This window comes from Balaenoptera ricei, chromosome 15 (genome assembly GCF_028023285.1).
Source record: "Balaenoptera ricei isolate mBalRic1 chromosome 15, mBalRic1.hap2, whole genome shotgun sequence".
Taxonomy (NCBI): domain Eukaryota; kingdom Metazoa; phylum Chordata; class Mammalia; order Artiodactyla; family Balaenopteridae; genus Balaenoptera; species Balaenoptera ricei.
In genome coordinates this window covers 86,539,273-86,565,191 of record NC_082653.1, presented here as the reverse complement: position 1 = coordinate 86,565,191, position 25,919 = coordinate 86,539,273, and the positions used below count along the sequence as shown (strand labels likewise).

Sequence of the window (25,919 nt, the reverse complement as noted above, 5' to 3'; positions counted from 1 at the left end):
GAATATAGAATTCCAGGGTGATAGATTTTTCTATCAGTACTTTAAAGATATCACCCCATTACCTTCTGGCTCACATAGTTTCTGATGAGAAAGGCTGTTATTCTTGTTTTTGTGTCTTACATGCATTGTACCTTTTTGTGTATCTGCAGCACAGACTTTCTATACTCCCTTGCTAGCCTACATTCAGCCTTTAACAACTCATTAAGAATTTCAGCTGAATTTTCCCAATTGTGTGGTGTCCATTGCTCTTTCTCTCACGCTCTGTCACAAGCGAGCCCATGTTCACATTCCTACTCCTTGGGGAGGTCCATCTTTTCTTATATTTCAGACACTTCGTTGCCCTGTGACCTCAGCTTCCTTACGGGCTCAAGAAAAGTTAGGACTCTATCGTTTGTTCAGCTTTTTCTCATGCTTAATGGCTGCGATGTTCTTTCCAACTTTCTACAGCCTAGGCAAAGCAATCCCCGTGGCCATTTTTAGTCCACAAATGTTGGATGGGTGCTGAGTGAGAAGTGGAACAGTCTTCTTGGTGACTTACTGAGGGAGGGACCCAGAGATAGCACAGCCAGAGCAGATGGGAAAAGACAGGTGGCTTGGAGCATGACTGAAGGGGCTTGGATGAATTCTATGTTTTTCACCTCTGCCTAATGAGATGAGCTTCTGAAGAAGAGCGTAATGAAAGGTGTAGTAATTTTTAACAGGAACGTGCTCTGTCCTCACGTGTTTTGTGCTAAGAGACTCTTGTCTTTGTTTCTGTACCTTAAGCCAAAGGATCCTTTGGGATTCAGTGTCTTTCTTTTGGAACAAGCTCCTAAAGAACCAGGACCTTCCTTTGCATCCTGCAAAACGTTGTATGGCACAGCCAGTGGACTAGTGCCCTCTCCAGAGGCCACTGAGGTTATCGTCCTAAAAAGCTGCCCATGTCACGTCTCTGCTGTTTTCCAAGGCTTTTGATTCCCCACTGCCTACCGTATACACTGTTGCCCACTGTGTTTGGCATGTGAGGCCATCCCCACAGTGACCTGTCTACTTCCTCCGCCCCCTCACCCCCTGGACCCCACGTCCAGCCATGCTCACTGTTTTCTCACCGTTCACCAGGTTTTTCATAATACCACGCCTTTGCTCACTCCATTTTCTCAGGTGCGAATGCCTTTCTCAAGGCCTTTCCCTCCTCAAAGTTCTATCCCAGACCTAGTGCAAGTGTCTTCTGATGTGAGGCCTACCATGCTTTCCTAGGGCAGAGGCTCTGCCCTGTGTGTTTTCTAGAGTCACTTGCCTATTTCAGTTGTATGAGTGCCTCCCCTAGAATATGACTTCTTTGAAGACAGGCCACTGGGCAGGTATATGATTGGGTTCAGTAGCTGTTCAATAAAAGAAGTGGAAAGTGGAAATTTTTTAAATGGTAATTTCTATGGCAGACAAAGAGAAATTTAGCCTACAAATGAATAAATAACAATACCTATGAAAAGGGATTTTTTTTTTCATGTGAAGGATAATTGGGCTTGAAACAATGTGATATATAACAGGGAAGGCAGATTTCTGGATGAAACCTTGCCTTGATCTCAAATATCGGGTAACTGAAAAAAAAATCAGAGAAGGCTTTTGTTTGCTATCCGTCCTGGGATCCCTAGGAAAGGCTCGCCCGTGGGGCTAAGGTGATCCGGTCCACTTTTCTGCGTGTGCCTTAAAGAATTCCCCAGCAGAAAATGAGAAGTCGCCCAGTTCTTCTTCTTTGTAACGTCACGATTAGCTTCCCCAAAGGTCCATCACCCTCCCCGTTCTCAGTGCTGCGATCGCCGGTGAATCGTGAGCAGCAGCTAAGAGTCTCTTCTCCTCCCCCTGCCCCGCGTGTCCTGCTCTCTCCCTCGGCTGCCCTGGAGCAGTGCCGACCTCGCCCCCGCAGAACGTGCAGGCGGAAGCCGTGAACTCCACGACCGTCCAGCTCCTGTGGAACCCTCCACCCCAGCAGTTCATCAATGGCATCAACCAGGGCTATAAGGTAGGCGCCTTGGGCCACAGCCTCCGGGCGGCTGTCGTGGTGTGTCACGGTCTTGTGATGAGTGAGGGGGCTGCCCGCCCCTCATTTCATCAGGAACCCACGGCATCCGGTTACAGAGCGTGTCGACCTGCTGGGGTCACCTTGTATCCAGGGTCTTTTCATCAGCTATACTGGTTCAGAAACTCAAATTATCGGTTATCAAGAGGATGGTGCACGGGCATTCCCTGGCAGTGCAGTGGTTAGGACTCGGTGCTTTCACTGCCGAGGGTGCAGGTTCAGTCCCTGGTGGGGGAACTAAGATCCCGCAAGCCGGGCAGTGTGGCCAAAAACCAAAAAGAAAGAAAAAAGAGGATGGTTCATATAGAACTGAGCAATGTTATGAGAAAAGCCGTCCATTTTAAAATGACCAGTGGGAGACTTATCCCTGTTGATTGGAATCAGCACGTGTACAAACCACTTCTTCCTGGAAGGGCATCCTCTCAAAGCGCACTGGGTGCAAATGAGTGATGTTTCTACCAAGTAAGGATAAGTAGGTCCCCCTCTCGCTACTTTAGGGAAAGTTCTGTTTGTAGAATTGGGACCAGCTGACTCGGGGCACCTATCCGGACTGAATTAGAGACAAGGACAGACTCCTATCTGCCCTTTGTCTGAGTACCAGAATATGTTACCTTCAGAGATGTACCTGGATGCAGTTTCCAAAAGTACAGTTACCTTTCCTTTTAGATCAGCATCTCCTGGCTGGACTGGGAGACCACCTGAATGTTACCTGCAGTATGTTCGCAAATCTTCTGTGACAGCAGGTGAACTCAGGGAATGTCTTTATAGAGAGTTTGCTTGAAAACTTGGTCATTTCAGATTCACAGAGTGTTATTTCCTCAGACACACAGTTAATTTTTTTTTCCATTTGGATTCAACTTACTAAAACACTTGTTTTTCTCTAGAAAGGCAGACGTAGCTAGAAATTTGTCCTGCCTTTTTTTTCCCCCCCAGAGGTATCTACAGTCAGAAGCTTCTTAGAAAAGAAATCATATTGATCAACGAAGTTGATTCTGCCTTCTTGACTCTCCTGTCAGGTCTTATTGGCAAGACTGGAGTGTTCATTCAATGGCTTGGTTGTCAGCCTAATCGATATAAATATGCTCCTTGTCGTGCAGAGTGTCAATTTTCAGACCTAATTAACCCTAGAAATGTTTGGTGTCAGACGAATTAAAAGTCACACTCATACATAATGTTGCCAAAACATTAAAACAACTTCCCTTGGAATGTGTATATATACTATATTTCTTTAATGTTATAATCAGTCTCCTAAAATCCTTTTTAGAAAACTGGTGTCATATAAATTATAAATAATTAACATTGTTCCCATTGAACCAGGGGCTTCTTTTTGAATCAGCATAGGTGCCTAACTAGAAAAATATTTGTATTGATGTTCGATTGTACTGATGCAGTTGAATAACAGTAATGTCATACTTATTTCTAAATGTTAAAAAGTAAATATGTTCTGTAACATGTTTAAGTGAACAGAAGGTGAAGGTTTGAGGAGGTGCATTTTCCCAACATGAGTTAGAGTAGATATTTTATTTATATACACATGTATAAAATATATATATAAATATACATATTTGTACTCAATAATCTATGAGATATCTTTTAAACTCAATATTTTTCAGTGAGATTATAAGATGTAGGATGTATGGGGCTTCTTAATTACAACTTCGCTTTCTTTGAAGACATTTTAATTGTGAAATAAAATTCTGGTGCAGACTTGAGGGTGAAGACATGCAATTACAAGGATCTCGTTTTCACCCTGTTCCATCCCAGCTTCTGGCGTGGCCAGCCGATGTCCCCGAGGCCGTCACTGTCGTCACCATTGCTCCAGATTTCCATGGAGTCCACCATGGGTACATAACGAACTTGAAGAAGTTTACTGCTTACTTCACATCAGTTCTGTGTTTCACCACGCCGGGGGACGGGCCTCCAAGCACGCCTCAGCTCATACGGACACATGAAGACAGTGAGTACTCCTTTCCAGGTGTCTTATCAATAGCCTTTGGTCAGTTGTCAAAGAGGTTTGGGCCACTGTCGTATCCAGCACAGGGCAAGAGCAAAGGTGGGTCACTAGGAAACTCCATGTTCTCAGTGTGTTCACAGTCTGCTCGCCCTGGAGAGATAAGTCATTGAAAGTAGTAATAATGTTTGTTAGAGGTGGTCTGTGGAGTATGGAAGGAAGCCTGGCTAGAGGAAGGAGCTGTGAGGACAAGAGGGACAGTCCAGTCCCAGCTGTACAGTCAGCCTTTGGTCTTGTCTTGCTAGACTTCTCTTCACTCAGATTTCAACTTCTAATCCCCTTACCTTCTTCTTGAATCTCCCCTTAAAGCCTCCCAGCCCATGTCTTCCCTGACCTTCCCCAGGGGAATATCACCTGCGCCTCTCTAAGACCCTGGACTTTCCATTGTCTCCAGCTGGTCCATTCAGATCAGCTGCTTCTCTGCTCCTAGGCCAACTGGTGCTTCTGGAAAACATTTTCTGAGAAAATGATCACAGATGTGCACAAAGATTTATATGCAATGAGGTTAATTACAATTATTAGTAATTGGAAAAAAAACGAAAAACATTCAAATGTTCCAAAGGGGGATAATTGAAAAACTATGGAATGACAATATACTAAATATTTTGTAGTTATTAAAAAGAAGTTTTGCGAGGAAATGGTCTTGATCTAATGTTACGTGGGAAAAAAAAACAGTATACAAAACTATATGAGTTACAAATTTGATACAGATACACTTGTATAAGACCATATTAGCTGAGGAAAGACCTTGAAGGAAATATATCACAATTCCGACAGTTGTTATCTCCATGTGACATGATTATGGGTATCTTTTACTATTTTCTTCTTATTTCTCTGCATATTCTCTTTGCAACAATGAGTATGTACTCTTTTATAAGGAGAATTAAAACTTAAATAAGTCGAAAAGGGCTGCCACTTGTCTCTCCTCCAGCTTCCTCCTCTCCCATCTCAGCTGGGCTCTGGCTGTGGTCCGACCTTCTGTACTTACCTCTGCTCGGTGCTGTCATCCACTGCTCCGCTCTGCCCTGCCCCCTGAGACCCAGCTTCACTGTCCTCCCAGCAGATGACATTTACAGAGGTCAAGGCCGTGCAGGATGAGCTTCCTCGCTTTCCCACTTCCGTCTGAGTTTCCCTATGTTCTCACTCTTGGTCCTCTTCCCTCCTCTCTCAGAGGATGAAGACTCTGACCTTTCCTCAGCCCACAAATATGCTCAGGTCTCCCTCACCCAGAAGTGCCAACTCCCTGACCGTGCTGCCCACTGAGTCACCCAGCTCTCAGTATAAACAATTACTCTGACTCCTAACCTCTCCCGCTCCCCATAACCCATAGCCACCTGGCTTTCACTCCACTACTCTGCTGTAACCGCCTTGAATTGACTCAAGGTCTGTGTCAAAGTAGTGACACAGGAAGAATAGAAATGGATTTCTTGACCCTCTGAGACCACTGATATTCCTTCCATTAAAAAGATAAAAAGTAACTCTGCCACTATTAACTGATCCCTGATGTTCTTCCCATACTCTGACTTTGATCTGCTACCTGCTTTTTGTTTAACTGAAATTTTATTGAGATAGTTATAGATTCACATGAACTTGTAAGAAATAATACTAAGATCCCATGTACACTTTGCCCAGTTTCCCTCAATGGTAACACTTGCGAAAGTATAGTACATCACAACCAGGATATTTACATTGATGCAACCCATCAATCCAATTTAGATCTCTGCAGTTTTATTTGTTCTCGTGTGTGCGCGCGCACGTGCGCACATGCATGCGTGTATGTGTGTTTAGTTCTATGCAACTTACGACATGTATAGATTTGTGTATCTACCATCACAATCAAGATACTGCATGGTTCCAATACCACAAAGATTCTTCTTTTATAGGCATATCCATGTCCTACCCTTTCTTCCTGTCTAATCTATATGTCCTTTATTTCTTTTTCTTGCCATGTTGCAATGGCTAGAATTTCTAGTACTATGTTGAATAAGGGTGGTGAGAGCAGACATTCTTGCCTTGTTCTTGATCTTAGAGAGAAAACATTTGGTCTTCCACTGTTAAGTATGATATTTCTTATAGCTGTTCTTTATCAAGTTTAGGTAATTTCCCTCTGATATTAACTTGCTGAGAGTTTTTGTCATGAATAAATGTTGAATTTTTTCAATTGCTTTTACAGCATCAATTGATATGACCGTATCATTTTTCTGTTTAGTTTGTTAATTGATAAAGTGGATTGATTTTCAAATGTTGAACAAAGCTTGCATGCTTGGAATAAATCCCACTTGGTCATGGTATATAATTATTGTCCATGTTGTGGGATTCAGTTTGCTAATACCTTATGGAAGATGTTTTACATCTAAGTTCATGAGAGATATTGGTCTGAAATTTTACTTTACTGTATTTATCGTCTTTGTCTGGTTTTGGTATCAGCATAATACTGGCCTCATAAAATAAGTTCGTACTCTTCTGTTTTCTGGAAGAGGATGTGTAAAATTGGTATTAATTCTTCTTTAAATGTTTGGTAGAATTTTTCAGTGAAATCCTCTGTTCCTGGAGAGTTCGTTTTTGAGACTTTTTAAATTATAAATTCAGTTTCTTTAATGGTTCTAGTACTGTTCAGTCATCTATTTCATTTTGGTAGTTTGTGATTTTCAAGGAATCAATCCACTAAGTTGTTGAATTTCTGAGTGTAAAGTTGTTGGTAGTACTTCCTTATTGTTTTTCTAGTGGCTGCAAAATATGTAGTCATAGTCTCTATTTCATTCTTTCTTCTGTTTTTTTGTGGAGGTTTTTGGTCATTCTTCCTAGAAATTTATCAATTTTATTGATTTTTTTGAAGAACCGCTATCTTGTTTCATTAATTTTTCTCTATCGTTTTCTTATTTTCAATTTCATGGATTTCTGCTCTTATTATTTCCTTCCTTCTGCTTGATTTGGGTTTATTTTGCTTTTCTGTTTTTAATTTCTTGGGGTAAGCACTTAGATCATTGATTTGAGGTCTGTCCTCATTTCTGATGTAAGCACTTAGTGTTATAAATTTTCCTCTTCACACTGCTCTAGCTGCATCCCACATATTTTGATATGTTCTGTTTCATCTTCACTGAGCTCTATATATTTTTATTTCCTTTGAGACTTCCTCTTTGACCCATGGATTATTTAGAAGTGTGCCATTTAATTTCCATGTGTTGGAGATTTTCCTGTTGTCTTTCTGCCATTGACTTCTAGCTTGGCTCCATTACAGTCAAAGAACACACTTTGCATAATTTCACTTCTTTTAAATTTATTGAGGTTTGTTTTATGGCCCAGAATATGATCAATCTCAGTTAAGGTTTCATGAGTTCTTGAAAATATAATGTGTATTCTGCTTTGGAATCTGCCTTATAATTATGCACTTTATATAGCCCTCATCAGATTTTAGGATTAAAGGAGACAATTGGTCAGATTGTAGCCTTCTCTTTTTAAAAAAAAATATTAAGGCTACCTCGTCAAGTTCTGTGTGTACTGGGCCTGTCATAATTACAGGGGATTCATTCATCCATCTATCCGACATACAAACATGTATGTGTACTTCCATTCCGAGGTTTGTAGAATTCCTATTATGTGAGAGGTAGCCAGCTGCGTGTTGAAGGGGGAGCAGAGATGAGTAAGCACAGCCTCTGCCTTTAGAGCTCCCAGCCTAATCAGATCTGACGTGGACAGGACTGAGGTCAGTGCCGCTGAGGAAGGAGGTCGTTAGCAGTGGCTGTGGCAGCCCAGTGAGGAGTGACAGAAAATACCTGGGAGGGTCAGGTCAGTCTTGTGGAGGAGCTGAGAACTGAGGTCAGCCCTGATGGATGAGCTTTTGATGCCGAGAATGGTTGAGAAGAAATAGAACCCGTAAAGGCAAAGAGAGTAGAAGAGAGTGTGAGAGGGTATGAGGTATTTAGCTCAGCTTCAGTGTAGCCTGTGGTGGGGGGGGTGACCCTAGAGAACAAGTTGGGAGCCGACCCAGAAGGGTCTTAACTGCTAAGTTAAGATGTTTGGACAGAGATAGTCTAGGCATTGGGGAACCACAGAGGGATTTCCCTTAGGGCTATGACTTGAGTGTTTCAACAGCTCTGTCTGGAGGTTTTGTGATGATGGGCTAGAGATAAAGGTGATGCAATCTGGGAAGAAGGCAAATAATTATGTGCACCTCTACACCAGCGGTGGAGCCAGCAGTAGGGGAGACGCTAGAGGCATGTCACAGAGAACTGGGGGCTGGTTAGACTTAGGGGGTGGGAAGAAGGGGTTCTCCAGGATCACTCCACATACTTCGGCGTAGGTGACAGGGCAGATGGTGATGCCCGTGACTGAAAGGTGGGAAACAGGTCCAGGGTTAGGACGCTGGGTTTAGTCGGATCACACTCACATGGAGGCAGGTGTGGCCAATGGGCAGCAGAGAGTCTGAAGACATAGATTTGGGAGTCCTAGCAATTAGCGATCGTGACCTTATTTTCCGAGGAAAATAATTGAGGGAATATAATTGAGCACGTGATCTAACCACAGATGGAAATATCTGAAATCAGTGCCATCCACCTAAGTGGATGCAGTCGCTTTGGGAATCAGGCGGGCGTAAGAGAAACGGGAGACTCACTGGCCTCTGGCACCGTCGTGTGAGGGGAGGCTGGTCCGGGGACAGTGCAGGGGGTGGCGAGCAGAGGGGCCTCTGGAAGAAGAAGGGAAGCTCTGCTTGCTCGGAGGGTCCGTGCTCCACTCCTGTGTAGGAAAACACAGCCTAACAGCTTTACGTTTGCAAGCAGAGTGGGAAGGGAGAGTCCCCATAACTAAGGAAGGTGGTAGTGAATTCTAGGAGCGGCTGTCAAACACCCCTCATGGCTCTTCATCATTTGGACGTTTTCCTCTCTTTCATTATTGAAAGACGAGGCCAGGACCGCATCTCAGCTCCAACCACAGCCAGGTCCAACTGGATATCAGGTTTTATTTTCCAGAGGACATTTGTTAAAAATAAAAAGTGGCAAAAGCAGAGAACTTCTTCAGATAAATGAGAGAAGACTCCTGGCTGAATTCCTTTCTAGAAAAGCCCTGTTGTTGCCAGTTAAACAGACAGACACAAACTATGGGGAAACATCCCATAATGCTGTGCAGCCAGGAAACAGAACCTTAAAGGCAGCCAGGCCCACCATTAGTAAGGAAAAGAGAAACAGGAATGGCTTGGGAATTGAGAACAATGGCAGTGATGTCATCTTTTTAGAATTTTCTAACTGAGCCACCATTGTTTTGATAGGCAGGGAGCCTGTTCATCCTACTTAGAAGGATAGAGCATCCTTGTAAATAGGGACGAGCTCACTGAAACGGGGTAGGTAGGGCTGCTGTCAGCTCTGGGGGGGGCGGCCTTTAAAAGAGGACATGGGACTCTGGGTGCTGGAGAAATGGCCCCCGTCGCTCTGTAGTGAAAGCGCGGATGGCGCCAGGTTGGCTCCACGTCCAGCTGGCCTCCTCCTCCAAAGCGCTGATGAAATAAGAACTTGGGGCCAGGGTGTGGGAGGCAGGAGGCACAGTAGAGAGGAAACAGAATAGAAATTTAAGCCTAGACATTGCCAGCTGGTTCCAGCAGAGCTAGAGGACAAGGATATTTGGGAAGGAATCCAGGAAGCAGAAACACTGAGAATAGAAAAGGAACAAAAAGCTTTCTTTGCTGCTCTATCGGTAGAAAAAAGAACAAGTCATTTCAAAAATCCATCAGAATGTCTTTCTGGAAACTCAGAATTGGGGGAGGATGAGATGGTCTTGACAGCCGTTCTATTTTACCATGTTCCACACTCAAAGAGTGAAATGTGGGCTTCCCCGGTGGCGCGGCGGTTAAGAATCCAGCTGCCAATGCAGGGGACACGGGTTCGAGCCCTGGCCCGGGAAGATCCCACATGCCGCGGAGCAACTAAGCCCGTGTGCCACAACTGCTGAGCCCCCGGACAGCCCTGCGGTCCCTCCAGAGCAAGCAGGAGGCCCCCGTGCGAGGCCCAGCTCTGGGCTTGGTGACTCTGCATCCTCGGGCAGTTGCTTCACTGCCCTGGGCCTGGCGTTGAATTTCACGGCCGCAAAGTCGGGGAGGGATCCGAGCAGATTCGTAATGTCCCTCCGGCTCTGAGAATCCGTGATCTTGGATCTGTTGAACTCCTGTTTTGGCCTCTCAGCCCTGTTCTCTCCGTTGCTCTTCAAAGTGACAGCAAGCTCATCTTAGAAATGGCTTTATATTCTGATGGTACGATAACGTACAACTAGTAACAATAGCAGCCAACGTCGATCAGCATTTCTGTGGTGCCAGGACACGCTAGGCGCTTCCGTGTTTTATTCCATTTCTTCTCACGATTACCTTGCAGAATGAGTTATTTTTATTTGCCCTATTTCACAGATGAGCAAACTAAGGCTTAGAGAGCTTAAGTAACGCACGGCCAGCAAGCAGAGGGGCCAGGCTTGAACCCCGCTGAGCCCAGCGTTAAATCGCAGCTCCGCCACTCTGCCCTCCTGCACTAGGAGGGGCTACGGTCAGGGAAACTCCAGGGAAACATGCCAGTTTTGCTGGAAATTTCTCGCGCCCGCCCTGCCCCTGGGGCCCCTGGGGAGAGTAAGGGTGCGGCCTGGAATTCTGGATCAGGTCGGCAGGCATCGCTCTGCAGCCAGGTGTGGCCGGGACACAGCTGCAGAGGCCTCTGGGGACGCCGGTGCACGCGGTTGCTTTCGGGATCCAGCCACCTGGTTGTTCCAATTACATCAGATCAGGGGAAAGACAGAGAAGGGATTGTGTCTACCTCTCCTGCCGCCGGTCTCTGCAGTTCTTGGCGAGGCCGGCATGAGGCCGAGTGAGATAATCTATGTGACCGTAGCCGGGTCACCTTCAACACCTCGGACTCCCTGTCCCTTCTGGGTTTTCTCTGACATTTCCCGCGGGCTCTGGCCCAGCTCCCTGCCCCCTTCCACAGTGAGAACGTTCCACACAAATCTGACCAGAGAGTATTGGGCTATCGTGCTAACAGGTGTCTTTGTGTTTAATTGCTAGAACCGGGACCTGTGGGACACCTGAGTTTCACGGAGATCCTGGACACGTCTCTCAAGGTCAGCTGGCAGGAGCCCCTGGAGAAAAACGGCATCGTTACAGGTAAGGGTCTCCGTCTTCAGGTAGAGGAGGAACACGTTTGCCCCAACACAGAGCGATGGACCCAGCCCCAAACACCGCGGCTGGCAGCGCACGGGTGCCTGCGGCCCCTGCAGGGTGACTGGCCGCAGGGCCGAGGGCAGAGGGCTCGCTTGTCCCCTCCACCCAGGCGGTGCCACCGAGAGCCCCTTCCCCTGCTGGGCTGCAGCCTCGGAGTTTGGAGGTTTGGTCTCCTTGCCTTATCTGAACAAGCCTCTGGCGCCTCCGATCAGCCGGAATCCGTGTTTCTGGTGCGCCTCTCGTGGGCCTTTCTCTCCCTTAGTTCTCACGGCAACTCGGTGAGGCGACTGCTGAGATTACGACCGTTTCACAGCTGAGGAGACTGAGGCTCAGGCGGGTGGGGTGACCTTTCCTCGGCAGCTGTGTCCTGGGCGCCTGCATGTGCGGGAAACGCTGCCGCCACCACCGCGCGGCGGCCCCGGTGCCCCGGCCTGCGAGTGGCCAGGCCACACCTGTCGCCTGCCCCCGATGCCAGTGCCAGGCCGCCGGCCCCCTCGGGACCCTCGGGGGACCTCGGGGTGAGCAGCGCCCGGGAGCCAGGGGCGCGGCGCTGGGCGCCGGCCGCCTCTCCTCTCCTGCGGCGGGGTCTCTGGGGAACAGTTCACCTTTGTAGGGCTTTTCATGATTTTTTGTTGTAGAAGAGGTTTCTGAAAAACCTTTCAGGTTAAAGCTGAATTTAAATCTTAGTTTGGGGAAGAAAATTGCAGACTTGATAAAATCCGCACGGGCTTCGGCCTCAGGGGAAGCTGGGGAAGACCGCGTCCCAGCGGGTTCAGGGCTCCCCTCGCAGACCCCTCCCCCTCCCCACACACAGGCATCGAGACACCCTCACGGGGCTGCGGGCGACCCCGGCGCTGCCTGGCGTGGTCTGCCCCGGGCGGCCCTTTCCTTTCAGCAGACGGCACTTGGAACGTCCCGCCGGCCGCGAAGCGTTCTCACGGCGCGGGCCCCCTGCTCTGGCAGCCCTCTCTGGGCACCTCACGTCCGTCCGCCGGTGAGCCCGCGGGAGCCGGAGCTGTGCCGCCCCTCAGCGAGTGGCCAGGTGGTCCAGCCGACCACCGAAGCCCCTGGGGTCCCTCGTGAGCCCCGTGGCCCAGGAAGCGTGCTCGCGCCAGCTCCGCGGTCAAGAAGACTGTCCAGGAGTGAGCCGCGTGGACCAGGAGCGATCGGCTGTCCCCAGCCTGGCCGCAGGGTCAGGGTCCCCTTCCTCCCGCCCTGTGTCCTGGGTGGCAGCACCCCCCGCGTGCCGGCTCTTGTTTAGTTTCCGAACAGCCAGGCAAGGTGTGTCTCATGACCCCGTCTGAGACCTTGGGCGCTCATGTCCCAGGGTCACGCGGCCAGCAGGTGGCCAAGCCAGGGCAGGGACGCCGCGTCCTCTCCTCCACATCATCAGCCCCCGGACGCGGGTCCGACCCGCGCTCCTCACCCCAGCCCAGGGCGTCCCTGTCTCGGGGCCTTGCTCTCCGTGACTCGCTGGATTCCTCGCCGTGCCGCCGGCCAGAGACACACCTGACCATTCTGCTTACCAGGTGGTCAGGTGCGAACAACTTAGTGAGTATTTCTATCCTAGCACCTTAATAGCCGTTTGAAAAGAGAAGACACATTAATTGAAAGAAAAGAATATTCGCATTTCCTTCTCAAATAACCAGTTAGTTCATGAGGGGACGTGTGCGCCCCCAGGTACTGCCCAGCTCTCCAACTTGGAATCAGAGCGGATCTGCCTCCCGAATCTCCTGTTCCGTGTCGGTTTTCACATTGTTCCTGTGTCCTTATCACAGCAACCACCAGAAACTCAGCTTTGCAAAGACAGGGGGTGCATCCAAAGGAGCGCGGTGCGCTCTGATCCGGAATTGTGACGCGCTCAAGCTGGAGGGTTGCGGAGTCCCACAGACACAGGCGGAGGGCCGGCCCCACTGTCTCCCTGCAGCGCCCCGGGGGACCATGTTCCTACACTAAACGCCCCCTTTCTCTCCCGTTACTCAGAAAACCTCCCGGCGTCAGCCCCGCCCACTACTTACCTGCTGGGTGCCCTCTACTCACCTGGACTCGACCAGACCCCCTCACAGCGTGGAGTCCTCGGGTCCAGATGGTACCTGAGAACTGATGCCGCCTCTAACCCTCACTGTTAAATAAAGTAAATTTACGAATCTAGTTCTGCCCTCAAGAAGCTGATGTTTTGAAATACCCCCTTTAAATAATGTTAAGCCCAGGAATGGGGAAAAGTCACTATTGAAACTGGACCTCAAAACCCCAATCTGCTGCACGTTCTGAGGTCTTCTTGGTAGAGGATTGCAGTGCTGAGTATGTAATGAAGAAGCCCTCCTGTGGCCAGGAACGGAAGGCATTAAACCAGGTGGGTGCAGGGGCGGAGGAGGGAGGTTGCAGGCGGCAGGATGTCACCTTAAGGTGCGCAAAGGGAGGAAAAACAGACTAGCGAGAGGGAAAGCAAACCCAGAGGCACCGAATGCGTAGCGGGAGGCTGCGCCCCTTGGAAGAAAATGGCTTCCTAGCTCAGGCCCCTTGGGGACCATCTGTGGCTGAGTCAGAGTGAATTAGAGCCGTACCTACTGCTGATTTCAGAGGGGGCTGAGGTGGGGAGAGGCAGACCATTCGCCTCCGTCAGCTCAGCCTTTAGGATTCACCTAAGTGTGCTGCGTTTCAGAAAGCTGGCCAGGACCCCTTGGTGGACAGACCCCCCAGGCAGGCAGGCAGGCAGGCCTTGCCCCCTCGCAGACGCACCCTCAGCCCCACCCTGCCCTTTGGGAGCACCGAGGTCTCCCCTCCAGTTTCCAGTCTTGAAGGAGACCCACGGGCGTCATCGCCCGAGTGGAGCCGACATCCCCAGGCTGAGCGGCGGGCACCAGTACTCCCGACTGATGGTCACCCGTCGCACCAGCTAATAGAGCTTAATGAACCCAATTTCGTGTTTCATTAAACAAATACCTGTAGTTACAGGCAACAGCTATTGTTTATTGTGGAACTCGGCCTTCGCGGCTCGGGCTTTTCAGAGCCGGGTCGCCCTGGCCCTGGGCTGGGAGCGAGTCCGCGGTGGCAGCTCCGAGGGTCTGGGTCAGAGTTGCAGGCAGACGCTCCGCTCTCCTCTCTCGGGGCCGCGTTGTCCCACCACGTCTGGCCTGTGCTGTCGCCTTTGCCGCCCACCCTGTAAGATGGGCTGCGGGGGAAGAGGGCCTCCCCAGAGGCGGGAGCCCGGCGGCGGTGTCCCTGCAGTCACCTGCTGCCACCTGCCAGGGACCCCCGCCCTCCGTGGGGCTCGCCCTGCCCTGGGCGCTGTGCCCGGGCACGCAGGGCGGCGCTCCGCAGGTTGACTTGGTTTCCTGTGGGGCACGCCGGCAGCACCCCAGAGGCCTTTTCCAGGCTGGAGGGAGAGAATTTTACCAAGTACAGCAAAAGAAAAACCGTGTTTGTGGGCACACCTGGCCTCCAAAAGCCCCTTTCAGGAAACGTCCGCAGGGCGCCAGCGACCGTCCCTCTGAAGCCGCTCCATCAGCGCCAGCCGGCACCATGACGTCGGTCCCGCGTGCGGGCCGCTCTGGTGCAGACGGCCCTCGGGAAACTGGGTGCCGGCAGCTTCCCTGTGCCGCCGGAAGGAGAGGCGAGCGGCAGGGGCGCCGGGCGCCCGCGCGAGCTGCCCACGGGTGCTCCCTGTGAATTCCAGCGTCCTCCTCTCTCCCTGCGGGAGCTCTGGTCTCTGAGGGCCGGGATGCGGGCAGACGGCTTGGGATTGGATGCACCGCCCTCTCGCAGACAGTTCACGCCGGATCCACAGAGAATTAGTTCTGAAGCTCCTCCGGTCGCTAGTCTCAGCTGGGCAGCTGTTTGGAGCAGGTAGGGCGCCAGCTGGAGGCCCCCGCTTCCTGCACCGGAGCCAGAGGGACGCTCACGGCCAGGAGCGCCCGCTCGGGGCCTTGCCCACCGCACGCCCCCGCTTGGCCCCTCTGTGCGCGGCCTCCCGGCCGGCTCCCTCTCTCTGCTGGTGTTTGTCACAGCCTTTCCTGCGCGCACGAGCGTCTTCAGTTGCCCGCTTGGTGGTGTTTGTATCCACAGCGGCAGCACACCGGACTGTCAGTCTTGATGCCAGGAGATCCTAGTAGTTCTCTTCCGCTAAAAGTGCTGGAATTGCTGTGCTTGGGCTCCAGGTTGCCATGCAGAACAAAAGGCTATATTTTAGTAAATCTTGATGAAGAACAGCTTTTAAACAAATAAAATTGTCCGACAGACAAGGTTGTAACATGAACCACATACGTAACAGCAAGCGTGTGTAACAACATTACGACAGCCTTCTCCTCCTGCGCGTTCAGGGAAGACCCCGAGTGTCACCACTCCACGTAGAGGTTTGTCAGGCTAACCCACCAAGGCCAGGGCTGGCTTCCAGGTTTACCTCTGCACGGCAAGACTTCCGAGGGCGGGTCGTGTGGAAGGAGGCCCCATGGGGGATGCGGAGCCTGGGCCGTTTCTCGCCAGCTCAGGAGCCTCTGGTGGCCCTGGCTTCCTCCTCTGTGAGGCAGGGGTCGTGACGGCTCCAGCCTCAGAGCGCTGTCACGAGGCTGAGTGAATTAATGCAGGTGAAGTGCTCAGAGCACCACAGGAACATCGTAAATACTCCATGGATTTGAAGTTATTCATCCTCACTGCCGTGAAGGTTTCTCTTTTTTTAATTGTACAATCAGTTCCAAAAATCTGAATTGGCAAAAAAGACAGAACGGGTTGATTTTAGGACATCGTGGTGTTGGTGGCGGCCCACCGAGAATGCGGGAAGCCAGAGGTCAGGACGGCCCCTGGGAGGAGGGAGGGTCTAAGGTCCGGAGTCGGGAGATGGTGCGTGGCTGGCCCCCCGAGAGGCAGCCGGAGCCGCGGGCCTAGTGGGCTTTAGCGGTCCCCGTGGGCCAGGAGCGCAGCTAGGGGCTTCCGACGTGTGGCAGGGCCCCCCGCTTCCTCCACTGCCGGGTGCCCCGCCCGCCCCACCCTAGCACAGGAGCCCCCCAGCACACAGAGGTCGCCAGGCTGTGGGGCAGCAGACGGGCAGCGGCTTCTGACATTAAAATTTTATTGTTTTCAAAACACTGAGGTCCCGAGACGCTCTCCTCTAAATCCTTGTTTACCCGCGAGTGCGAGTTTCTCACTCTGTTTATTGCTTTCATCAGAGTGAGAGGAACGAGAAGACACCCCCCAGTGCTTTTGTCTCCCCAGTTTATCGGCCGGGAAGACGGAAGAACAAGCATTTTCAGCGCTCTGCCTTTGGCCCCGGGAGCGCCCTCCGTCACCACCTCCCTCTTTAGGAGACACTCTTAAATGTTCTCTAATCACATAAGCCCCCTCCAAGGGGGCTGACCCAGGGGCTGGCAGGGTCTTTTTTCGCTGAGCCCCAAACTGCCATGGCTGAATAAATTGTGATCATGAGGCCCCGCCGGACGATCTGAGTACAGAGGAGATCAGATGTCGCTCGGAAAACAGGCTCGAAGGGGAAGGCAGAGCTGGAAGCGACACTCGTGCCCTGGGGGAGAGAAACTTTAAGGCAAAAAGTGTTTTATCCATCCTTTTGTAAAGGGAAAAGTGGCAGCGTTTCCACAAATTAGTTGCAAGCCAGGAGCAAGCTGCTGATTTAGGGTGCCATGTAATGAAAATATGAGCTTCTAAAAATGGAAATACGGATGAAGCGCGTCTATCATTTGACGAGAGAAGGTTGCACCGAGCGCCGCAGGCTGCCAGTCCTCCCTCGGCCCCTCCGTCCACGCGCCGGGGACCGAGCTTGCCGAGATCCCAGCCCCGTCCTCCTGCCGCCCCTGTGGGTCCAGCGGCCGGATGGAGGGGCCCAGCCCGGGGTCTCGTCTCCGTGGGCTGTGGACCTCAGTGGGCCCAGCTGAGCTCCCTGCCGTTGCTCAGATCCTCCGAGATAACGCGGTGGCCCAGCCCCTGTCCCCAGGACCCCGGGACTAACCCTGTGCCCTCGCTTGCCTTCCAGGCTACCAGATCTCCTGGGAGGTGTACGGGAAGAGCGACTCACGGCTGGAACTCACTCTCAACAGCTCGACGCACGAGTATAAGATCCAAGGGCTGTCCTCTCTCACCACCTACACCATCGACGTGGCGGCCCTCACCGCCGTGGGCGCTGGCCCGGCCACCTCGTCCACCATCTCTTCTGGGGTGCCCCCAGGTCAGTGCGCTCGGGCCCTGGCGTCCCCGCTGCCGCGTTTCCCTGGGCCGTTTCTCACACTTGGAGTTGATGGGCATCTTTTGTGCAGAAGTCCCTGGGGGCCTTTAAAAGAGGGGTGTCAGCTCCTGGCTCGGATGGTCGGGGGTCAAGGAACATTACAGTTAAGACCACCAGGAAGCACAAAACTGTATTCACTTAACACAACAGTGAAAACGTGGGTTTGAGGGAAGCAGTGAGGAGAAGGTGGGTGGGGAGAGAAGGTACAGAGGGGGAGGAGAGCGAGGAAAGGGCGTGAAGGGTGAAGAGTGCATCCGCACACGGCTCGGCCGAGGTGACCCTGCTCTCGGGCTTTCTGGAAGTCAGGAGTGTCCTCCTAAACGTTCACCCTCATCCAGCTTTGGAAATTGCACTCAACTTTTTCTCTCCAAAGTTTATGTTTAAAATGAAAGTGTTTTTCCAGGGAATTCACAGAATACATGTGGGTGTGAGAGGATGTCATGGGGCCATCAGTTCAGTTCTGTAATTAAAGCCAGAGGTCTCTGGCTCTTTAAAAATGTCAGTTGGCCTCGTTCTGGTCTTTGAGAAAAGCACAACGGCTTTGTTCATCAGGCCCCGAAAACCTGAAGCCAGCATTTACCCCCAAAGCGCCCTCCACACCCAGTTAGGGTTTTGTAACCTAATTATTTTCTTGGAAGCGTGGCACACGGGACCTGAAGAGAATACAAAACAAATAAAATGTATACAGTTTTTAAAACTCCCCAGAGGAATAAGCGCCTCTCCGCACAGGGACCGTGTTTCGTGGGAAGCCGTGGGGTGGCAGAGAAGGAGGAGTTTTTCCTGTCCTCTGAGCACTGTGACCCCACGGGGCACTTCCTACCTTCCTGGCCGTCAGGGGGGCCTTGAGCCCCCAGGGTCCCGAAGCAAGGCTTTCTGTCTACCGATAAGCAGTCAGCACTGCCCTGCCTCTCAGGCAGTGGTTCTAACGCTGTCGCGAGCATCAGAATCATGAGGCCTTCCCCCCAGATCAGTGCTGGGCCCGCTCCCGCGTGGCCGACCCCTGGGTCTGGGGTGAGGCTGGAGAGCTTGCAGCGGAACAAGCCCCAGGTGGCACCCGCGCTGCTGGTCGGGGACCACACTGGAGGCAATCCGATGTTTTTTTAAAGATGTTTTCAAAATACATGTATCCTTTCCTAAGAAAGAAGTCTTTGGCTTCCAGAGAGATTCATTTATTCTACGTGAACAGCCAGCTCCCAAAGCACACATTTAAAATGTTGTTAGTACTTTAATAGCTAGTCATGATGAGATGATGGCAGCCCATGATCTGATCTGTTAGACTCAGCTGACGCACAGCGACCGGGGTGGCGCTGGGGGCACGTCCCTGGGCGTGACCAGGTCGTTCCCTGGACGGTTTGGACACCGTCCAGCCGGGGCTGGGAAGTGGGCGAGCTGACCTCACCTCCGCCCCCAGCGTGACTGTGACCAGCTCCGCCCTGGACGCAGAGAGGCGCTGGAGGGGACACGGGCCCGGCTGTGCCGAGTGAACCTGATACCCGGGCTCGGGGGAGCCCGCGGGGCTGCTGTTGCTTCCCTGACGGTTCAGGTCACCTGTAGCCGGGGTCCATCCTGGGGCAGGCCGCGCAGAATCACGTGATGACGATCGCTTTGGGGGCTGTGTCCCGTTTGCCGTGCTTAAAGTTTACGTCCATCAGTGACTGAAGAACCAGCTGAAGAATCCAGAGAGCTGAGAAATATGCAAAAAAGAGTCACTTGTCCTTCGATTTAAATATTTTCCTCTTCAAATTCATTAGACGTGATGTGGAAAGGACCCTTGAGAGCCTAGCGACGCTGCCTGTGCAAATACTGAATCGATCACCAAAGAGGTCTTACTGTCCCTGCGCGAGACCTGGTCTTAAATACCCCAAACACGGGCGAGTTCAGAAGCTGTTCCTCAGATACGGCGCGGCCTGAGAGCCTTTCTACTGCTCGCGTTGCATCTTTTTCGCCTTCATTTCATCCTGCTGTCTTTCTCTAGAGTTTTTGCATCGCCCGATAACGTAAGCGCTCTCATTTTGAACTCACAGTATCTCACTTCTGAGTGGGACAGGCTCCTTGGGGGGTGTGGGCAACCTGCCCAAGGGCCTGTGTTCAGCAAGGAAGCTTAGCCGCAGGCAGCCTGAGAGGGGGGAGCCTCGTGCAGAACCCACCCGCCCCTCGTTTAGCTGCCAGAGCAACTGAGCGCCGGCAGAGCGGGAAGAGTTCCGCGCTCTCACCTGAATCCAGTTGTCTTGGAAACCAGAGCCAGGAAGCCTACGGCTCAGAACCTGCACACCTCCCCACGTCAAGCTGCCTGGAGACGCACGGGGTGCACGCTCCCCCCGCCTCTTTCGAAGGCATCAAGGTCATTGTCAGAGGGAGGAGGGACAGTCTGTCCTTTGGGTTCTTTGAGGATCCTGGAAGAACTACCTTCGTCCATCCTTTCTTCACTCAACAAGTTCTACTGATCACCTGCTGTTCAGGGAGACGATGGGTGAGACATGCCCCGACCTTCATGGTTTGTCATCTGGGAGCCACGTTCACAGGTCTCCAGTGACACGGCACGTGGCCTGGAGCCTCACGGGCCACCCCCTTGGAGTGGCAGTCATGCTGTGAGCACGTTCCTGGAAAGCTGTGCTTCTCACCTTCGTGGTTGTGAAAACAAACCCTGTTCTGATATTAAGGCATTTTGGAACTGTTTACTTGCTGACATGTTGCTACCTCTCCTAAGCTGTGACAGAATTTAAATCTCCACCTTTCCCCTCTCATTTATCCCCAGAGCTCCCTGGTGCCCCGTCCAACCTGGTCATTTCCAACATCAGCCCTCGCTCAGCCACCCTGCAGTTCCGACCCGGCTACGACGGGAAGACATCCATCTCCAGGTGGATCGTGGAGGGACAGGTACGGTCTCCTTGAAGCCGAGAGTTGCAGTTGCCACAGAGTAACACTGGGGCCTGAAGTTGAGAGACGGTTGACTGCTGCCTTTGCAGAGTGATGAATCCGTAGCTGGAGCTGCCTCTGGGTGGTTTGGGAGGTGGCGATGTTTGGAAGAGGAGAACCAGATACTGGAGGCGGCTGGGATGCCGGGGTTAGGGTGTGGAAAGACGGGGGGAAACGGGATGTTAGGCTGGGCTCTTACTGGAGGGTGGAAGAGGTGATCATGGGGTGAACATTCAAGTTGTGGTTCAATATATAGTAAGTTCCCCCAATTTGATGGCGTCATTGGTTGAGATTCTTCTTTTAATTCTATATCACCATTAGCAACCGAACAGACTAAGAGGATTGTTTGGTACAACTTTTCTCTCAGATGAATGAATGAATATGCATTTACTCAGCAATGTTTGTAGAGCGTGTTTATTTCCAGGCACTATTCTAGGCATGACGGGCACAGTGGTAAACAAAAACAGACAAAGTCTGTGCCGTAAAGGAGGAAAGTCCTCTCTCAGGAGAAGGACCCTCAGGTTGCTGGGAGAGGAACATGCACTTTACCTGTGAGGACGGCAGGGGTGCCGGTGGCTGGAGTGAGGGGGTGTAGGGAAGAGCCGGGGGCAGGTCATGGGGATCCTGAGGGTCGACCTTAGGGAGAACTTTGCCTCTGACTCAAAGCACCATAGCAAGATAGCAAGCCCCACAGCGCTCGTGCGTCAGAGGGAGGGTCACAGGGGCCTCGGGGAATCCCACCCACCCAGAAGCGCCTTGTTCTAAGAGCCGAGAAAACAGACGAAGAGCCGCACGACGGGGGTGGTAACGTTTCCAAACAGTTATTGTCTGTAGCAAAACCCTCGTGATTTTCGTGACTGTGCTTGTGCTCTATCTCAAGACAATTCGCTCTCGGAAATTAGCCATAAATCAGGGCACGAATTCCATCTACATCTTCGAAACTTTCATTAAGCAACTGTTTCCAGAAAACTCTGCAGGATTCTGACAATGGGAACCAGCTAGTTGGAACTGATCAATCAATGGGGCTGGAACAATTATTTACGTAGAAAAAAATCACCGTATGCCCCTACCTCCCATCAAACTGAAAAAATAAATCCCCTGGAAACGAAAACCAAAAGAATAAAAGCGAACTTTAAAACGCATCGAAGAAAATCAAGGAGAAAAATTGTGGTATCTCCTGGAAACCAATCCTGGCGTCTCAGAGTCTGCCAGATGGAGCTGGGCGAGTGCTCGGAGGGACACAGGAGCCGAGAGTCTGTCCTTGGTGTCACTGGACAGCAGTACAGCTGGGCACGGTGAACGCCAAGGACACAGACTCCGAAGGCTTCCGAGTGGGAGTCAGGCCAGGCGGGGCCACAGGGGTGGAGACGCCCACCCCTCCGTGGCTCACCTCGAGGTCTGCGTCTTGTGCTTCCAGAGCCAGACCTGGGAGCGTCCACACTCCTTCTGCCGGGGTTCTGTTCGCCAGGACAGTCACGGGCTCCAGGCAGCCGCAGGGGGTCTGGGAAGGGTCCTTCCGTCTGTCTGTCCGAGGAGAGGAAGTGATGGGGGAACACATAGCGCTTCTCTCCACACTACGTTTGCTTCGTGCTTCTGTTCCACAACTGATCTATTTATATTTTTAATCTAAAACATTTTAAACGTACCCAAAAGGAAGCAGCATGATCTAATGAGCTCCCACACACCCATCACCCAGGTTCGTCTCTTCTCTTATCTAGATCCATCTAGTCCTACTTTTTATTGTCGCTGGAGTGTTTTGGGGTTTTTTTTTCAATTAAAAAAAATTTTACTGAAGTATTCTTTATTCATACTATTACATTATTTTCAATTGTACAGCATAGTGATTCAATATTTTTATAGATTATACTCCATTTAAAGTTATTATAAAATATTGGTTATATTCACCGTGCTATACATTAAATCCTTATATCTTATTTATCTCATGCCTATTAGTTTGCACCTTTTCTTTTTAAATTGAAGTATAGTTGCTGTACAATATCATATAAGTTACAGGTGTACAGCATGGTCATTCACAGTCTTTAAAGGTTGTCCTCCATTTATAGTTATTACAAAATATTGGCTCTCTTCCCCGTGTGGAACAACACATCCTGTGGCTTAGTTTGTGCCTCGTACTTCCCCGCCCCGTATGCCCCCCCTTCCCTCTCTCCACTGGTGACCACTGCGTATCTCAGACCACACGTCATTTTATTCCCACGTATTCAGCACTGAATAAGCACAAATTTCACAGCACAATGTTGAGCAGGAGAAGCCAGACTCGTGATTGGAGTCCACAGGTACAGAGTCCCAGAGGAGAAAACAGGATCTTTGGTGTTAGGGCACTGGTCCCCTCTGGGGTCTTGTAGGAAACAGTGCAGTCGGCAGGAAGGCTCTGGAATGTTAGGAATGTTGTCTCTCGGTCTGGATCTGGGTTGCACATGTGTTCTCATCTTGTGCACTTGTCTTCCTTCGATAACTTTACGTTAAACTATGGATGCTTTTTCTCATAATGAGAATGCCATTATCACACCTGACAAAATTAATAAACAATCCTCAATATCATCTAATAATCAGCACACATTCAAATTTCCCCAGATTTTCCAAAAACGTCTTTTTACTGTGGCTTTGATGAGAACAGGGTCCACACAAAGTTCACATTATGCATTTGGATGTCATGCCTCTTAAATCATTTTTTTAAAAATTTTAACAGCTTTTTCAAGGTATAGTTGGCATATAATAAACTTGACATTTCTAGAGTATACAGTTTGTTAAGTTTGGACCCAGATGTGCATGTCTGTAAGGCCCTCGCCACAGTCTAGATAGTGAGCGAGCCCATCGCCCCCAGAAGCTCCCTTGTGCTCTGTGCAATCCTCCCTAGCCCCCCTCAAGCCCGCCCTATCCCCGCCCACCACTCAGCTGCCTTCTGCCGCTAGAGATGATGCCCTTCTCACCCAGAGCCCCTTCTGTTCCCCTGCCACCACCTTGTTACAAACCCCAGTCCCCTGTCCCGTGGAATGCCCTCCATCGGAGAAGTCCCATCTGCATCCTTGTAGCGTCACTTCACATGTCCCCCTGCCCCCATGTTTCCTGTAAACAGGAAGTTCATTCTAAAACCTCCATTGGATCGTTCCCACCTTGTCGTGGTCACTGTGGTGGAGAGTAATTCCTGGGCGGGGCTGGGGGCTTCATACAGTGGCCCATCAGGACACGTGGGGTCTCGGGGTCCCACCCTAGGGGACGTAGGGACACCGCACGATCGGTGCAGTCTGGTCCCTGCCTTGTCCTCCCGTCAGCTTTGTATCCAGTGGTCTCACCCATCGGTGACCTTTGCCTGAATTCAGTATTATCTTCAGATACTCAAAATGGCAACTTTCTATCAGTCTTTCCGCACTGAGTAGCTGGAACTCTGAGAAGCAGCACTTCTCTCCTCCCTCAGGTCAGGTCGTTGCCCTGAACACAGGACGGCAGGGCATTGCAGAGTGAGGAACCGCTTCCCAGTCACGCCCAACGTTAACAGGTTTTTCTTTCTTCCTTTTCTGCCCTGCTCTCTCTTTTCCTGAGTGTCAGTAGGACAGGACAGGTTTTTTGTGTATTCAGTCTGTTTCAGTCACCTACAGTCATCCTTTCTGAACCTAACACTGACCCGTCTTGGCCAGTGGACAACCCTTCATGTTCTAGGTGTTTTGACTTCACGATAACTAATCTTGGATGATTTCCTTGCTTCCTGATGCAGTGGGGGATTTCCCGGGAGCATCTTGTGCCTTCGAGCGCCAAGCTCAAGCTCAAATTGACCCGCTGCTACCTGGTTTCGTTTAGTGTCTGATCGTATTTAAAGGCCATAATATGGGCACTAAGGGGAGGGGGGAGGGTGCTCGTTGCTGCCGACTGGTCATTGTTTCTAGACTTTTCCAGCGGATAGAGGGAGGAAATGCGTATTTTTGGAAACATCGTGAGTTTGTACTGATATTTCCAATTCAAATTTAAGATTACTACATTTTCAGTAACTTTTATAGTAAAAGTGTGCTTTCTAGAAATATTAACAAAATTACTTATTTTCTTTATCCTATTATTCTATAAAGAGTTTCAAAATTGCAATGTCCATGATACTGCTAACGAGCCTGCTGAATGCAACTTATTTGTCCTTAGACCGTATTACACTGTGGATGTACAGTCAAAATACTGAGTCTAAATTCTTCTCTGTGTGTTTCTATCACCAACCTAATACAGATTAGCTTCATCCATTTCAGTGTCTTTGTTTTGTTCTTTTGCTTCAATTTTTAGAGATTGCTTTCTTTAAATATCATTTTTACTTCTTAAAAAACTGTTCAAACATTTAAAATTTAATTTATTTTTGGGCACGTAACTCATTTGCATGATCTCAAAGTCAAAACTACTAGTTATATTCAGGGAAGCTTGTGTTCATCTTTCTCCCTTTACTCTGTTGCCTCTCTCCCCAGAAGCCCCACAGTAGGTTTCTGGCTGGTCCTCTTTTGTCTTTTGCAGCATTAGCAATACACGTACCTGTGTCCCCCTTCCGTATGCGGAAGGTGCTTTGCTTTCTTCAGTTGAGGACATGTGAACATCACATGCCTGGCGTGTGGTCTTCCCTTGTGTGGACGTGCAAGCTTGTGTGTTCATCTGGTCCTCTGGACACCTGGGGTGTGCGTTCCTCTCCTGCTGCTGCCACAACAAGCAGCCAAAACCCAGTGGCTGGAACAACACAAGTGTGGTATCTCACAGCTTTGGGCTCCACGGGCTGAAGTCCGGGTGTGGGCAGGTTGCGTTCCTGTCCGGAGGCTCTGGAAGACCACCGTCTCCTGCTCAGTCAGGCTGTTGCCGGTGGTCCTAGGACCAAGCTGGCTGTCACCATCCCCAGCTTCTACGGCCACCACGTCCCTCCCTCCACCTTCAGAGCCAGCTGTGGCGGGTAGGTCCTTCCCAGGCTTCAACTGTCTCCTTCTGTCTCATCCCTCTGACCCACTCTCCCGCCCCACTCTCTCACACTTTTCAGGACCCACCCATATAATCCAGGATAATCTCCCTATTTCAAGGCTCTTAACCTTAGTCAGGTCTGCAAAATCCCTTCTGTGTGGAGTAAGGTACCCACAGGTCCCAGGGATTAGGGTGTGGACACCTGGGGGAGGTGGTTGGGAGGATACCTGAAGGGGCATTATTCTACCTAAAGGTGTTTTCAGCCTTTTGCATACTCATTTTGTACTTTTGCCACTGAATCTTTGGAATAGATTCCTAGGAACGGCATTTCGAGATCAAGCAATGAATGTATACGTAAATTTCCTAGACATTACCAAATCCCTCTGCTATAGGTTGTACATCTTGCATTTCCATCAACAATATATATAATTTGTTGCCATGCCAAAAAATATTGAAGTCTAATTTATCAATCTTTTCTTGCAAGGTTTTGCACTTCAAGTCTTAGATGGAAAGGTTTTCCTCCTTCTCAGGTTAAAAAGGAATTCACCCAATTTTTTTACTACCAGTTCTGTAGTTTCATGTTTGCATT

The 25,919-nt window shown here is 50.5% G+C and overlaps 1 protein-coding gene across 1 annotated transcript in view; it reads left to right on the top strand.

Annotated features, from left to right (window-relative positions):
• SDK1 (sidekick cell adhesion molecule 1) overlaps positions 1–25,919 on the top strand; it is a 539,910-nt gene that overhangs the window by 385,613 nt on the left and 128,378 nt on the right. The window contains exons 17-21 of the mRNA XM_059896610.1: positions 1,884–1,999; positions 3,821–4,013; positions 11,101–11,199; positions 17,237–17,428; positions 20,241–20,362. Of these exons, the coding sequence (XP_059752593.1) occupies positions 1,884–1,999; positions 3,821–4,013; positions 11,101–11,199; positions 17,237–17,428; positions 20,241–20,362 (722 nt within the window). The remainder of the gene's footprint in view (positions 1–1,883; positions 2,000–3,820; positions 4,014–11,100; positions 11,200–17,236; positions 17,429–20,240; positions 20,363–25,919) is intronic.